The sequence below is a fragment of the Eretmochelys imbricata genome, chromosome 9, assembly GCF_965152235.1.
Source record: "Eretmochelys imbricata isolate rEreImb1 chromosome 9, rEreImb1.hap1, whole genome shotgun sequence".
In the NCBI taxonomy this organism is placed as follows: Eukaryota; Metazoa; Chordata; order Testudines; family Cheloniidae; genus Eretmochelys; species Eretmochelys imbricata.
In genome coordinates, this window is record NC_135580.1 from 64,730,836 (window position 1) to 64,747,366 (window position 16,531).

At 50.2% G+C, this 16,531-nt stretch overlaps 1 protein-coding gene across 2 annotated transcripts in view; it reads right to left on the minus strand.

Moving 5' to 3' along the window:
- DRP2 (dystrophin related protein 2) overlaps window positions 1-16,531 on the minus strand; it is a 29,770-nt gene that overhangs the window by 12,285 nt on the left and 954 nt on the right. Inside the window, exons 2-9 of one of the 2 annotated variants that reach the window (XM_077826207.1) lie at window positions 11,326-11,345; window positions 9,711-9,727; window positions 8,119-8,245; window positions 6,885-7,041; window positions 5,682-5,802; window positions 1,639-1,907; window positions 882-1,028; window positions 280-358 (exon numbers count right to left, since the gene is read on the minus strand). In XM_077826207.1, the coding sequence (XP_077682333.1) occupies window positions 280-358; window positions 882-1,028; window positions 1,639-1,907; window positions 5,682-5,802; window positions 6,885-7,041; window positions 8,119-8,245; window positions 9,711-9,727; window positions 11,326-11,345 (937 nt within the window). Of the gene's footprint in view, window positions 1-279; window positions 359-881; window positions 1,029-1,638; window positions 1,908-5,681; window positions 5,803-6,884; window positions 7,042-8,118; window positions 8,253-9,710; window positions 9,728-11,325; window positions 11,346-16,531 lie in introns of both variants that reach the window. The other variant, XM_077826206.1, reaches the window with a different exon arrangement.

The following is a 16,531-nucleotide window of genomic DNA, read 5'->3' on the forward strand; positions in this document are numbered from 1 at the left end:
TCCTGTACCCCGCCGGTGTCATGGTGCTATCAACCTTGAGTAATGCCATGTGTCACTTAGGAACTGCCACTCGATAGTGCCTCTTTCAAGCTGGTTACTGGGGTTGGCCTGGCAGAGCTAGGCCAAGGGGAATATGTCTCTGGGGGAAATCTTGTGTGGCCAAGGCAGTAAGAAAGGCAGGCAGGTGTGAATCTGTACAAAGCAATAGACACAGTGCTGAGCTTCTCCGGCCCGGGGGGTGTCTGATGGTGAGGACACTGGGAGGATCTGCTCACGTACTGGACAGGAAGTGCTGGGAACCTGGTCCAAAGTCCCGATGGGCATCCTGGAGCTGCTTCAGGCGTTCATTAACCGAGGCCTGGGAGAAGGGGAAACTGGAACTTAAAAGTGAACTTCCCCAGGACTTCAGCTTTTAGACAGGCCAGGAGGCATTGCACATGTACTAGCATGGCACTGCAATGCACCACCCCTCCCCCACATCCACCACCTTCCTGGATTCCTATCCCCCAACAACCAAACCCTCCTGCCCACTCCCTCGCCTAGCTAATTCTCAGTCCCCACAGGCCAGATCCACACTATGGCTCCACTGAAGTCACCTGAGCTGCACCCATTTACGCCAGCTGAGAACCTGCCCCTATGAGCCTCCGTTGTGCCTTGTCCCTCATGTTGCTTCTGTTCTCCAGAATCCCACTGCAGACTCACCACCTCCCTGTCCCAATGGCCTGCTATCTCCTTCTCTCTTAGAAAAGGCCCATTCAGACCTATGACCCCAGATCTCTGTTACCCTTGTTGCACTCTGACAGCCCCTTCCCCATAACGTCCAACTACTGTTCACAGGGCACCCAACTTCCCTACTTTGCCTCCACATTGCCCCTTCCTACCTGCAGTTGTTTCCATCGGGTGTTGATCTGCTCCAGAGCCCGGGAGTTCTCCATGGACAGATGCACATCTGAGATAGCAAGCTGGTGTGCGAGGTCATTAACTAGCTTCACCCCGTCCTTCATGGGGGAGAGCTCCTCTTTAAACAGCTAGAGCCCCCCATCCCAAAGAGAAGAGACACAAGGTGGGACAGAGAGAAAAGCCACTCACCTTACTCTTTCATTGTAACATCACTAGCGATGCCCTGATGCGGGCCTGGGTACACCAGCAGCTGGCACTGCCTGGGAGAGAGTGTGGGTGGGTGGGAATCACTGCTTAACCCTCCTTTTCTGAGAGAGCTAGAGCAGCTGAAGGAACCCAGCAAGCCAGACTGAAGATGCACACACTAGCACTACGATGGAATTGAGTCCCCTTGCTTGGGATACTAATCAGATCCCAACTAGTAGCCAACAAGAAGAAGAGTCCTATCCAGAGAGTGCCTGGTTTGAGCAGGTACAGTGAGGGGAATATGCTCCACTGGAGAAGACCTCAGGATTATCTATCCCTCCAGACATCACAAGCCAAATTTGCCCTATCAGTCAGTGGAGTCACCACTAGCGATGAACTGGTCCCTCTGATTTTATCGGTGTCCAGACAGGATTTTGGCACAGTCCTATTTGAATAGTGACTTTATCAGACTGCATGATGCTGTCCAAGATCTCCTCCAGTAAGAGAGACACAACTGGTCTCCCTTAGGGACAGAGAAAGGGTGAGATGTACCTTGGTTGCCTGGATGTGCTCTGGTAAGGCATCGATAAAGAGGTCCCCAATGGGCTCCCAGGTTTCTCGCACACTCTCGGCCTGGTCCAGTGTTGTGCTAAGCTCCTCCATGGCTCCCTTGACCTCCAGCAGCTGTTCCAATGTCCGTTCAATGTGACGGTGCTGGTCAACACAGCGGGCAGTGAGCTTCTCCCACAGCTCACTGGCCACATTCGCCTGCTTCCAGACAAAACGGCTGATGTTCTGGATCCTCTGCCTTGGAGAGACGTCTATGAGAAAAGCAGCAGGGCCACAGTGAACAACCAGGAGATCCCAGCCACAGCAGGGACAGCCAATGCAAGGGTGGGGTGACAAGAGGAAGAAAGATGAGAAAGAGAGGAGAAGCCAGGGAGAATTGGGAAGAGAAAGAACAAAGGACAGAGAGAAGGGAGAGAGGAAAAAGAAGACAATTTCAGTACGTGTCATAGAATCATAGAAATGCAGGGCTGGAAGGGACCTCGACAGATCATCAAGTCCAGTCCCCAGCACTGAGGCAGGGCCAAGTAAACCTAGACCAGCCCTGACAGATGTTTGTCCAACCTCCTTCCCAAAAGCCCCCAGTGATGGGGATTCCACAACTTCCCTTGGAAGCCTATTCCAGAGCTTAACCACCCTTGGAGTTCAAAAGCTTTTCCTAATATCTAACCTAAACCTCCCTTGCTTCGGATTAAGCCCATTACTTTTTGTTGTACCTTCAATGGACATGCAGAACAATTGATCACCATCCTCTTTAGAATAGCCCTTAACATATTTGGAAACTGTCATCAGGTCCCCCCTCAGTCTTCTTATCCAAAGACTAAACATGCCCAGTTTTATTAACCTTTCCTCCAATTTCCCAGAACTGGACACAGTATCCAGCTGAGGCCTCACCAGTCCCGCATAGAGCAGGACAATTACCTCCCAGTACGACACTCCTATTAATACACCCCGTTAGCCTTTCTAGCAACTACATCACCTTGCTGATTCATATTCAGCAATACTACCATCTAGCCAGTTATCTCCCATTTTGTAGCTGGGCATTTGATTTTTCCTTCCTAAATGCAGTACCTTACCCTGGTCTTTTTTGAATTTCATCTTGTTGATTTCAGACCAATTTTTCAATTTGTCAAGATAGTTTTGAATTCTAATCCTGTCCTCCAAAGTGCTTGTGACCCCTCCCAGCATGGTGTCATCCACAAATTTTATAAGCATATTCTCCACTCCATTATCCAAGTCATGAAAGTATTGTCTAGTACTAGACCAGGACTGACCCCTGCAATACCCCTCTAGATACACCCCTCCCAGATTGACAGTGAACCATTGATAACTACTCTGTGCATACGGTGTTTCAACCACTTGTGCACACACCTTATAGTATTTTCATGTAGCCCACATTTTCCTAGTTTGCTTATGAGAATGTCATGTGGGACCGTTTCAAAACTCTTACTAAAATCAAGATATATCACATCTACTGCTTCCCCGCATCCCCTAGGTAAAAATAACCCTGTCAAAGAAGGAAATTAAATTGGTTTGGCATGATTTGTTCCTGACAAATTAATCTAGCTATTCCTTATAATCTTATCCTACTCTAGGTACTTACAATATGATTGTTTAATAATTTGTTCCAGTACCTTTTCCCTGTATCAAAGTTAGACTGACTGGTCAGTAATTTGTCAGGTCCTCTTTGTTCCTCTTTTTAAAGATAGGTACTATGTTTGCCCTTCTCCAGTCCTCTGGGACCTCTCCTGTCCTCCATGAATTCTCCACAATAATTGTTAACAGTTCTGAGATTGCTTCAGCACCCTAGGATGGATTTCATCAGGCTCTGGTGACTTGAATGCATCTAGTTTATCTAAATATTCTATAATCTGTTCTTTCTCCATTTTGGGTTGTGTTCTTTTCTCCTTTTGTTAATATTAGTTATGTTGACTATCTAGTCACCATTAACCTTTTTAGTGAGGATTGAAGCAAAATAGGCATTAAACACCTCATCCTCCTTGATATCAGTTACTATTTCTCCTTCCCGGCTAAGTAGAGGACCTCCACTTTCCTTCATCTTTCTCTTGCTACTAGTGTATTGAAAGAACCTGTTCTTGCTGTCTTTTATGTTCCTTCCTATTTGTAACTCGCTTTGTGCCTTAGCCTTGCTGATTTTGTCCCTATACACTTGTGCTATTCTTTTGTATTCATCCTTACAATTTGTCCTTGTTTCCACTTTTTGTAGGATTCTTTTTTGATGTTCAGGTCATTAAAGAGCTTCTGATGGAGCCATATTAGTCTCTTACTATTCTTCCTAACTTTCTTCCTATCAGGATTGTTTGCAGTTGTGCTTTTAATATTATCTCCTTGAGAAACTGCCAGGCAGCTCTCCTGAACTTCTTTATCCCTTAGATGTTCTTCCCAGGGGACTTTACCTACCACGTCTCTGAGTTCTGCTTTTTTTAAATCCATCGTCCTTATTCTGGTGCTCTCACTCCTGGATTTCCTTAGAATCATGAAATCTATCATTCAGATCACTTTCACCCAGGTTGCCTTCCCTCTTCAGATTCATTCCTCTTTCAGCATTACAGCTCAGCCTCTCCCGCTGCCAGTCACAAGCTTCCTGCCTACCAACATCCGTCTGATCATGGCCGGCACTCACAAGTGATGGCTTTGGCCCATGAGGCTAAGCTATTTTCCAAGCAGCTTGCCTAAAAGAGTATCAGGGTACAGCATGCACATTCCATTGGACACAGTGACCCCGCAGCCAACGCTGCTACATCCCAGCCAGGAGCTGCCGGTCTGACAAAGGACCTCTGAAGGACTGCGCCCACCAGTAGCTTCACCTGTGGTACCAAGGTGAGTACTCCGCTGAAGGAGTCAAGATGGCCCTATTGCCTTTAAAGCACAACTCCTGAATTCCTTCCCCAGGCAGAGACAGCCCCTCAAGTTACAGGCAGCTTTGCCTGGGCCCATTAATGCGAGGGGAGCGTTATCCCTGTTACACAGATGGGGAAACTGGCGCAGAGAGAGATTAAATGATTTACCCAAGGTCACAAAGCAGGTCAGGGGCAGAGCTGAGTGCCAATCAGTGTAGGGAGCCCAGCGCTCAGCAAAGGGGCCCTATTATTGGCCAGGCCAGATCACTTCACTCCTCCTCCCTACCAGTGGGGAAAGCACAGGAGCTGCCAGGACCCCACACAAATGCTGGGAGTGGATTTGTACCCTGCCCCCCGGCCAAGAGAGGAGCAGCGACTGGCAGAGCGCTTCTTCCTTCCCAGCCGTTGCGGGTGGGGCTGGAGGAAGAGAGGAAACCCCTCAGAGTCACCAAGAAAAGGGAGAGCTCTCCACCACCTCTGGAGGGAAGAGGTCCTGGCTTCACATAAGGGGTGTGGCTCAGTTGAAGGGCTGGGACAAGAGTTCATTTTGCAGGCATGCTAATTAAATCACTGTTCAATGCCCTCGTGTACCATGTTGCATCTCTCTAGGACGAGCCACACACTGTGCCTATCACACCCCGTGCTTGCTGTGTGCCTCGCCCCACCACAAAGTAGCATGACATAAGGTATGTCCACGCTGTCCTCGGAGATGTGATGGCAGCACATGCAGACATACCCAAGGCTAGCTTTATTTGAGCTAACTTCAGTATCCACAGCAGTGATGCGCTTCAGCGCAGGCTAGCCACCCCAGTAATGATCTAAGGTCCCAGGCGGGCCCATAGAGCCTCTGCCAAAGTTCGCGCTGCTGCAGCTTTGCTGCTATGGCTACCCAAGCTAGCGAGATCAAAGCAAGTATGTCGACAGGTGCTGCAATCACCCCTACGATGGCAGTGCAGGCATACCTATGGTGACACATGGAGTGCCAATGCCAGGTAACACTGTGCTATAGGACTGCCCGTTCAGTTCATTCATGCTGCACTGCGGTACACAATGCCACATTGCCCCCTGCCCGTCTCCTCTCTCAGAACGACAGCATGCAGGATCCGAGAGCTAGGCCATGCTGACATGAGGACAAGGAGGGGGATGAGAGTGGGAGGCTCCACAAACCTTTACTTTCAGAATTGGGTTCCTCTAATTCCTCGAATGGGTGCTGGGAAAGGAAGGCCTGCGCCGACTCCAGGACGGAATAAATATATGGGCCCCGAGACTTCACCTCTTCCATGAAAGCCTGCAGTGGGGAGGCACAGCATGACAAAACAAAGGCTGAGTTAGAGAACTGAAAGGCTCCTTCCTCAACCAAAAACTACTTACTCGCTCCAGTGCACAAGCGAACTACCAGCACGTACCTGACATATTAAAGAAGCTCCGCCTCAGAAGATGGTACGTGAACATCTTTAGCATACAAAGGAAAGTTAATGGATAAACAGCCCTGGGATTCAAGGAAGATCCCACCACATGGAAGGAGGAGAGAGATTTGGTGAGATCTGTAGATCAACAGTGTCTCTGAAATAGGCAACTAGTGGCGCGTTCTGGGCCACGAATTATTAAAGGGGAGGCATTCTGATCATGGCCAGTTTGCACTGTAGGTCCAGGGAGAAGGAAATGGTCCTTTGTAAATATTTTAAATACTTAGTCCTGTCACAAGTGCAGGGGACGGGACTAGATGACTTCTCGAGGTCCCTTTTAGTTCTATGATTCTCCTGAATTCAGATGGGATGACATTGGTTAATCAGAACTGCTATGTGCTGTAACACCACAAGGATTCTCACATCCCCGTCATTGTGTCAGCTGTAGATCTAAGTCAGACAGATGACCCAAACTGGTCTCTCGGATCCCAGCAGGCAAGTGTCAGGATCCGCATGAATGTGGCCAAAGAAAGGCATCTGTCTGTCTGAGAGCTCGGATATTGCAGCCAGTTGGGAAACAGGAAATAGTCAGTGCCTGAGGCTCAGCATCCAGTTCTGTGATCTCTTCATAGATTTAACTTTAAATCTGTAATGCAGATTTACTTTCTGTCATTTACACTAAATGCCTCTTCACTTTCTAAACTGAACTGATCCTATCTGTTATTCACTGGGGAAAATACAGGCTGGAGCTTTTCAGAACGTTGGCTCCACCTCATAAGGGAAGGGGAAAGGTGCAAGTGACAGCCAGCATTCTGGCCCCAAACATAAGTCACAGGGGAACACAGTTGTGGGCAGAGAGACCAGGTCAGGTATCCAGGTTCCATGCCAAGGAACCTGGGGCGGGAGCTCATCCTAGCTGGTGAGCGAAGATAGGGCTCTAGGGAGTGTGTATCTGGAAACATACCGCGTGCGTCTCTTTTTCCTGCTGTACCAAGAGCACATCTCCCCGGAGCGGCAGCTGTGCGGACAGCTCTTCATCCTTCTGACCCAGCCAGTCTATGATCTCCTGGAGGGGGAGCTGCAGCTTCCCACTGTGGTCTGAAAAGGCCTCCAGACGAGCCCTGCACCAGATGGATGGGAACACAACAGTTATAGAGAGCAGACAAAAAGGATGAGGCCCGATGGGAATTCACCGCTTTTCAAAAAGGGAAGAGTGGACAGTGCACTGGGCCCCTGCAGCCTGCGGCTCAGAGGGCACAGCCCAATCTCACACAGTGTGTGCCTTCTGCCCTGAGAAGAGGCAGCCAGGCTAAGGGAAAACTTTCTCTGTCCAGTGACTAAAGAATGGCTATATCCTGCACTGGTGTCAGGAGGGAGGAGCTCCCTCAGCCTGTCCCAGGTGAGCATGCACATGGATGCTGCCCTGGCCTCGCATGCAGTAGAGGATACCCTCCATGAGGCTCAGCATTAGAAGTATTTGCTGGTGTTAGCAGGGGCAGGTGAGAGGACTCCCTTAAGCTGTTTCTGATTTCCAAGTGTGTAGTGGGGAAGAGCAGAAGAACCTGCCTGGACTTGTGTGTATAAACAGCCTGAACTCCGGCTATGCCTATATTGGCAGAGACTTGGCTATACGTTGTAGCCACCTGGACCATTTACCTGGACCAGGATGTGTGTGTTAAGGCAAAGCACAATTAATATGCCCCAACTGAACTCTCAGTGATGCTGGCGGTGGATCTGCAATTACAGAAGGCTGCAGAAAGGCACATGCTCCTAGAGGGGTCTGGAGGGAAGGGGCAGGCCACAGAGGAAGGTGATGTGAAGGGAATGGGTTCCTGAGTCCTTATCTTGGGCAATAAGAACACACACACACGCCCCTGCTTGAGGACTGGAGAGAGGGGCAGAGAGAAAGCAGGAATGGATGGGGAAGAAGAGATAAAGGGACAGGAGGAAACAAGGGGAAAGAAGGAGTGAGAGCACAAGCAAGGGCAAATGAAAACACATTTCAAGCAGAGGAGAAAAGAGTCAGTGACTCAGGGATTTGTCTCTGCTTTAGAGGCCGAGAGGGAAAACTGCTCCAAGGTTACAGTGAACTTGGGTGGCAAATGAACTGAACAAGATCTCAAGGCTTGTGCCTAACATCTCCAGCAGGCAATCCCGGGGCAAAGACCAGCAAGCTCACTTCACATGGGGAGTCCTACCGAAGGCTGTGGGATTTCTTTTTGATTTCATTCCAACAAAGATTCATCTCCAGAGGTGCCTGGGGCCTGAGGGCACTGCTGGAAGCTTGCTGGGTTACACAGGGCGCTCCTTCACCATCTTCCGCTGCTTTAACCTAGGTGGAAGCACAAACACCTGACACACTGAGTCCAGACACAGGATGTCTAGTGGCTAGAGCACATGACTGACTGCTGCTCTCACCTCTGCCACTGACTCACTGTGTGTTCTTGGGCACAACCCTTAACATTAATGAACCAGCTTCTCCATCTGTACAAAGGTATTGAAATGCCGGCCTGCATCACAAAAGATCTTGAGATTTTGTTAAGGATTTAAAACACTTGAAGGATGTTCTATCAATGTGACATATTATACAGTGATCAGCATTTACAACACTGCAAGGGGATGCAGGGTTTTTACTCTTGTGCTCTGTGTGTGTGTGTGTGTTGTTTTTGGTTGGGTTTTTTTTTGCTGGATTGAGTCAGAGTTGCTCAGCTGTGTGGCATAGACTCCACACCACTCTACATGGATATTCCCCTTCAGCTTAAGTGGCTAGAACTTGTGCTTTTGGAGCACCAAAGAGGCACAGGCTTCAAATTCTGTTCCTGCTGCTGCCATTAAGTTCTGAGCGGCCCCAGTGTGCAGCACAGTGACAACCAGGAAGGTGTAGGTGATCATGGATTTGTTACAATATTAATGGCCCTGGTTGTGCAGCCTGAGCTACCACAAAAAACAGACTATAAGCTCCCACCTGCTTCACCTGTAGAAGATTGCAGGTGAGAACATTCTCTGGCAGTCCAGGGGCCCAACTTCCAGAGACTCTGCAGCTTCTCTGCACCCACTCCAGAAGGAAGAGAGTGCATGCGTGTGAAAATTAGGGAGAGACTCAGAATTCCAGCCATCTGAAGAAAGGAGATCACACTATATCTCTTTGCATTCAGCGTGCTTTAAATCCAAGGATCTCAAAGCACTTTACAATGAGGAATGTAGCCTCAATCCCTTGGGAGGAAGGGAAGCATTATCAACGCAGACTGGGGGGAAAGTGGGGCACGGCACAGGGAAATGATCTGCACAGTGAGTCAGTTGCAGAGTTCTGAGATGAACCTAGTCTCCTGACTCCCACTCCAGAGTTCTGATCACTAGACTGTGCTCCGTCCCATGACAACAGCAAAGACTATCCTACTTGCCAGACACACCAAACAACAATCAGAGGGAGGCATGATCCACGTGCAACACAAACACTCTCACCACTGTGTATTTGGGGTGCATGGGTGGAGGGCTGGTGTGTGACTACAATGGCAGTTTGCTGCCTGTCGTCAAAACACACAAACATTTACCAATTTCACAGGTGGGAAGTTGCTGTGTTTTGCTTGGGAAATCACAACCTTTCCCTCCAGTTCTAATTTGTTGGCAGGGCTCAGAAGTGATAACAATTAATATGCATTAGTACCTTTCAACCCAAAGTGCTTTCCAAATGATCGGTACAGGAATCACTTCACTCAACTGGAGTGCAGCCACCTCTGAGGGGAGTGGCAGTTGTTCGAAAGAGCACAGCTACCCTGTAACGGTTTTGAGCGAGGAGGGGACCATATGCTAATGGCACAGAAGGAAAGACAGGACCAGGCAGAATAGACAAGAAATTAATTCAGGGCAGTGACACAGTAGGTCATGATCACAATGGTCCCTTCTGGCTTTATAATCTATCCAAAGGGGGTTTTGCCAGGTCACTAGGGCTATCACTTCTCTACTCCCCAGAAAAGAACTGGGAGGTACTTAATGATCACAGTGGGGGAAGAAGCATGTTTTATGTTTCACCGAAAGCACGTTTAATTTTCTGCCCCTGATCTGCCATGTCATTCCAGAGAGCATCCTGAAAATCATCAAACACAGAGTACAGAGGAATCCTAGACATGAATACCATAAATCATTCACACTAACGCTGCTGCGTGTATACTGGAAGTCAATACATTTCTTGTGCAAATACTCACGTTGCCAAAGTAGGTTAGCCCTGCGTGGCCCTAGCCACCTCCTCTGTCCCCAGGGAGATTGCAAAGGTATCAGGGCCAATGGCCTTTCTCCATCTGGGGGTAAACGGAACTGCGTGGATATAACTCCACGGGAAGCGTGATCCTCTCCAGCCCAGTTTAGGAAAAGGGTAAAAGTCCACGATGCCTGCCACTCACCGATTATGTCCTATAGATGAGCCAGAGGGAAAGCAGCCATGCACTGGCCAGGTGTGCAATGCCTGCTCCCCCAGAATAAAACCCCTGCAGGTGAGTGGAGGAAAGCAGCGCTTCCACATCGAGTACCAGTTCCACCAGCTACAGCTGCCGAGGTGGCAGGCCGGTTGGATCCTTCTCCCTCCAGAAGTCAGATGCATGTGAACAGCTGTATTTTTAGCTGTGTGCACACACACACACACACACACACACACACAGAGGCTGTGGAGCGCGTCCCCTACCTGTGCAGAGCCAGGGATCCATGGCGTGGCTGCCCACCAGCTGCACGGGAGAGAACATTGTCCCCCTCTCTTCCCAGTGCCATCACCCAGCACCAGGCAGACAGCAGCAGGAGAAAGGCAAGCAGCACCACAGGGAAGAGAAGAAGGGTGGAAGAGACCAGAGGGCGGGCAAGGAGCAGGATGGGGGGGCTGAGAGGAGCTGCTGCCCTGTTTACTGACCCCCCAGGAATCTGGAGGGAGGCGGCGGCAGCAGCTGCTCTGCCAGTGAATCACAGCTTTGTCTGGGTGGAATTCCAGCTCCCTCCAACCTGCCTTAACCCCCACGGGTACCACGGCAGCTGTCTGTGTGTGAGGGAGGGCAGGGTGTCACCAGGAGTCACCCTGTGCACATGTGTGTGTGACAGGCACTGATGGGGGAGAAGGTACCACAGCTAGCCACATTCAAAGAAATCACTGCACATATAAGAGAACACAGCGCTGGGCAGGGCCACCCCAGGTAATAGCAAAGGTGGCACTGTACAGGGCCGGGGCCGGGGCCCCTGGATAATAGCAAAGGTGGCACTGTACAGGGCCGGGGCCGGGGCCCCTGGGTAATAGCAAAGGCAATGGTGCAGCAGCCCCCAGGTCCTCTGGTTACTGCAAATGGAGTGCTGGGGTCTCAACGTTTGTTCGTCAATAGACAGATTCCTGAAGGAACAGTCAATGCAAGCTTTTAGTCCCCTAGACAGACCCGGGGCGCACCTGGGGGCTCTGTCTGAGTCCCGTTATGGTGGGAGAGGACAGGATGTGGGGGGAGCATGGGAGGTGGAAACAGAAACTCCTCAAACCCCATTATACGAGAAGGAGGGCGGGAGGTTACACTGAAAGAGCCACAGGGGTTCCCTATTGCTACCAGAAACCCTGTCAAGAGCCTCAGTGGAGAAGCATCTGCCCTGGCCCACACCTCCTGGACAAGCCATGAGCTCACCTGGGTGAGCCCCAGCAGAGGTGTGCATCACAGTGATGGCCAGGGCCTGCCTTAGGGACAGAAGGGGTGGGAAGGGGAAGCCCCTCTGCAGATTCAGCACTCCCCTCCTTCACAGCTGGGACTCCCTGGGCCAGACTCCCTCACATGTCAACATCAACATTCCTGGGCTTGGCTCACACCCATCTGTACCCAGGGAAAACATCTTGTTTTTGCCAAAAGGATTTCGTCCCCGTTCCCATCTGTCTCCCACAGAGTTCTCTGGAGTTTCTGCAGCTCGGCATTGTTTCCATGCTCAGTTCCACCTACAGGAACACTATGAAAAAGCTCCCTGTATCTCTCCCTCTTCCCATTGGTCTCTCTCATTCTCTCTCTCTCTCTCTCTCTCTGCATGCCTGCCATCTCTACCCATTTGTCCCCTCCTCCCTCCCTCTGTGCTGGGCTGCCCTTTGCAATCAGGGGGCTCTCACACCAACACGCTCTTCAGTTTTCACCAACCCAGTGGGATCCCTGGACTCTGAAGCCAAGACAATAGCGACGCCAGCAACCCTGAGTAAGGCCCGTCCCAGGAAGGGGGCAGATAGTGCACGGTATTTGGAGGGTGGACGGCAGAGCTGCTATTAAGATCGCTGCCCTGCAAGCAGAGCAAGCCAGTGGCCTGGCACTCTGCCTGCATGTGGAGTTAAATACTCTAGCCCTGTGCAGCACAGAAGTCAGGAGAGGCTTTGGGTGAGTGATTATAAGCCCAGAGCAACGAGTGCCCCTCGTACGCCCTCTCTCCAGTGCAGCTGCTGATTGTTGCAAGTGTCCCTGAGGTTGCCCTTGCCTCTGTCTGTTTCCCTGCTTATTCCTTCTTCCACTCCTGTACCCCCACGGAGAGTCAGCCCGACCCACGGATAGCTCCTCAGCATGTTCATGGCAGGCAGGAGGCAGTGGAGGTTGCTGCTCAGCTCACTCTGCTCTCCCTCCAACCCTCTGCTCCTTGTTGAATCTGCTGGGTCGTTTATTAACCCCCTTACACGCTCCTGGTAATAGCTACATAACAGCCACCCCCTCCACATAAACACTGACTCAGAACCAGCAGGGAAAAGTCACGGGCTCATCTATGAGCCCCGCTTCCAGCCTGGGAACTGGCTCAGACAGACAGATGCCAGTTTCTCACACTTCCCCCAGCTTCTCTCCCCTGAGCTGCAGATCTCCATGCTGGGGCAGCCAGTGCAACGGCAACACATGGTGCTGGGATCCAGCCCCAGACTCAGCCATCCTGAACTCCTTGGAGCCAGCAAAAAACACCTGGGTGTGTTGTAGAACAGTAGTTCTCAACCAGGGGTCCAGGGCCCTGTAGGGGGCCTCGAGCAGGTTTCAGGGGGGCCTGCAAGCAGGGCCAGCATTAGACTTGCTGGGGCCCAGGGCAGAAAGCCGAAGGCCCACTGCGTGGGGCTGAAGCCCAGGTCCCTGAGCCTTGTCAGCTGAGGCTGAAGCCTGAGCAATGTAGCTTTGTGGGAGCCCCTCTGGCATGGGGCCCCAGGCAATTGCCCTGCTTGCTACCCCCTAATGCCAGCCCTGGCTTTTATAGGCAGAAAACCAGTTACTGTGGCACAAGTGGGCTGTGGAGTTTTTATACCATGTTGGGGGGCAGCCTCAGAAAGAAAATGTTTAAGAACCTCTGCTGTAGAAGAGGAGTGCTGAGGCCAAAGGGGGCTTGCTTCCCTCAGATCAGCACTGCTGTTTCCACAGGGCGCTGGTCCAGCACTCTTCAGCCAGAGGGAGAGGGAACGGAAAGGGGCAGTGAAGGGCGGAAGGGAAAGAGCCCTGAAGAATCTCTGCTGAACCTCCAGATCAGACAAGCAATGCAGGCTCTTCTGTGCCTTCTCCGCCATCGGCTGGGGTCTTGGGTTAACTGGCTCATTCCCCTTTTGCAGGCAGGACAAACTGCCAGCCTTGGCTACGTTCAGCACAAGAAGTGCAAGGCAAACACACATCCAGTGAGCACTGACGCAGTATGTGAGGGACACACAGGCCATGCAGGTCAGAAACCCCCTTAGGATAGCTACTGGCCCCAGCCCATGTAGCCAAGAATAGCACAGGCCTGCTCCTAACCAAAGACCTGGGATTTCCAAAAGGGCCGAAGGGAAGTAGATTCTGCAATCCCACCAATATTGCCAGCCCCAAGTGTTCAAAAATCATAAGGCAGGCCCCAAAGAATCATGAGATCAGCTTAAAAATCATGAGACTTAAAAACAGTTGGATTTTTTTCTTTGCCTTCTGAGCCTTTAGCACCAGGGTCACATTTTCCACCTCTTCTCTGCAGAAACTTCCTTTTTTAAAAAATGATAGCTGAATTCCTCCTGCCCCTCAAGTCACATGCATCAGGAGCTGGGACTTCAAGAAAAACAAATATTGCGAGACTAACCATCAAATCACGAGAGATGACAACAGAGACTCCCTCAGCCCCATCCACCCACACATCTCCACACACAATTTTTGGTGGTGGAGGTTTGAAACCCAGAACTGATCCCAACACTGCACATTGTCACTCAAGCCCATCTCTTGTTTGTGAAGCACTGTGCATCTGGAAAGTGCTATATGAGTAGAACATGCTAAGTAGAAGCTGGGGAAGACGGAGGAAATAACATCCCCACCACTAACAGGAATGTAGGAGGTGCCACTTTGCTATAAATAACAGAAGTCTGGCAACTGTCACCAAAACTCTGAATTGAAAGAGAAAAGGTGTGATCGTTAATGAGCCCTGGCACTCTTAGAATCATAGAATCATAGAATATCAGGTTTGGAAGGGACCTTAGGAGGTCATCTAGTCCAACCCCCTGCTCAAAGCAGGACCAATCCCCAACTAAATCATCCCAGCCAGGGCTTTGTCAAGCCTGACCTTAAAAACCTCCAAGGAAGGAGATTCCACCACCTCCCTAGGTAACGCATTCCAGTGCTTCACCCTCCTAGTGAAAAAGTTTTTCCTAATATCCAACATAAACCTCCCCCACTGCAACTTGAGACCATTACTCCTTGTTCTGTCATCTGCTACCACTGAGAACAGCCTAGATCCATCCTGTTTGGAACCCCCTTTCAGGTAGTTGAAAGCAGCTACCAAATCCCCCTTCATTCTTCTCTTCCGCAGACTAAACAATCCCAGTTCCCTCAGCCTCTCCTCATAAGTCATGTGTTCCAGACCCCTAATCATAGGTACTCCAGAAGAGGCCTCACCAATGTCGAATAGAGGGGAACGATCAAGTCCCTCAATCTGCTGGCAATGCCCCTATTTATACATCCCAAAATGCCATTGGCCTTCTTGGCAACAAGGGCACACTGTTGACTCATATCCAGCGTCTTGTCCACTGTAACCCCTAGGTCCTTTTCTACAGAACTGCTGCCTAGCCATTTGGTCCCTAGTCTGTAGCGGTACATGGGATTCTTCCGTCCTAAGTGCAGGACTCTGCACTTATCCTTGTTGAACCTCATCAGATTTCTTTTGGCCCAGTCCTCTAATTTGTCTAGGGCCCGCTGTATCCTATCCCTACCCTCCAGCATATCTACCTCTCCTCCCAGTTTAGTGTCATCTGCAAACTTGCTGAGGGTGCAATCCACACCATCCTCCAGATCATTAATGAAGATATTGAACAAAACCGGCCCGAGGACCGACCCTTGGGGCACTCCACTTGATACCAGCTGCCAACTAGACATGGAGCCATTGATCACTACCCGTTGAGCCCGACAATCTAGCCAGCTTTCTATCCACCTTATAGTCCATTCATCCAGCCCATATTTCTTTAACTTGCTGGCAAGAATACTGTGGGAGACCGTGTCAAAAGCTTTGCTAAAGTCAAGGAATAACACGTCTACTGCTTTTCCCTCATCCACAGAGCCAGTTATCTCGTCATAGAAGGCAATTAGATTAGTCAGGCATGACCTGCCCTCGGTGAATCCAATCACTTTCCTCTCCTCTAAGTGCTTCAGAATTGATTCCTTGAGGACCTGCTCCATGATTTTTCCAGAGACTGAGGTGAGGCTGACTGGTCTGTAGTTCCCAGGATCCTCCTTCTTCCCTTTTTTAAAGAAGGGCACTACATTAGCCTTTTTTCAGTCATCCAGGACTTCCCCCGGTCGCCATGAGTTTTCAAAGATAATGGCCAGTGGCTCTGCAATCACATCCGCCAACTCCTTTAGCACTCTCGGATGCAACGCATCTGGCCCCAGGGACTTGTGCTCGTCCAGCTTTTCTAAATAGTCCCGAACCACTTCTTTCTCCACAGAGGGCTGGTCACCTTCTCCCCATGCTGTGCTGCCCAGTGCAGCAGTCTGGGAGCTGACCTTGTTCGTGAAGACAGAGGCAAAAAAAGCATTGAGTACATTAGCTTTTTCCACATTCTCTGTCACTAGGTTGCCTCCCTCATTCAGTAAGGGACCCACACTTTCCTTGACTTTCTTCTTGTTGCTAACATACCTGAAGAAACCCTTCTTGTTACTCTTAACATCTCTTGCTAGCTGCAACTCCAAGTGTGACTTGGCCTTCCTGATTTCACTCCTGCATGCCTGAGCAATATTTTTATACTCTTCCCTGGTCATTTGTCCAATCTTCCACTTCTTGTATGCTTCTTTTTTGTGTTTAAGTTCAGCAAGGATTTCACTGTTAAGCCAAGCTGGTTGCCTGCCATGTTTATTTCTTTCTACACATCGGGATGGTTTGTCCCTGTAACCTCAATAATGATTCTTTAAAATACAGCCAGCTCTCCTGGACTCCTTTGCCGCTCATATTATTCTCCCAGGAGATCCTGCCCATCAGTTCCCTGAGGGAGTCAAAGTCTGCTTTTCTGAAATCCAGGATCTGTATTCTGCTGCTCTCCTTTCTTCCTCATGTCAGGATCCTGAACTCAACCATCTCATGGTCACTGCTTCCCAGGTTCCCATCCACTTTTCCTTCCCCTACTAATTCTTCCCAGTTTGTGAGCAGCAGGTAAAG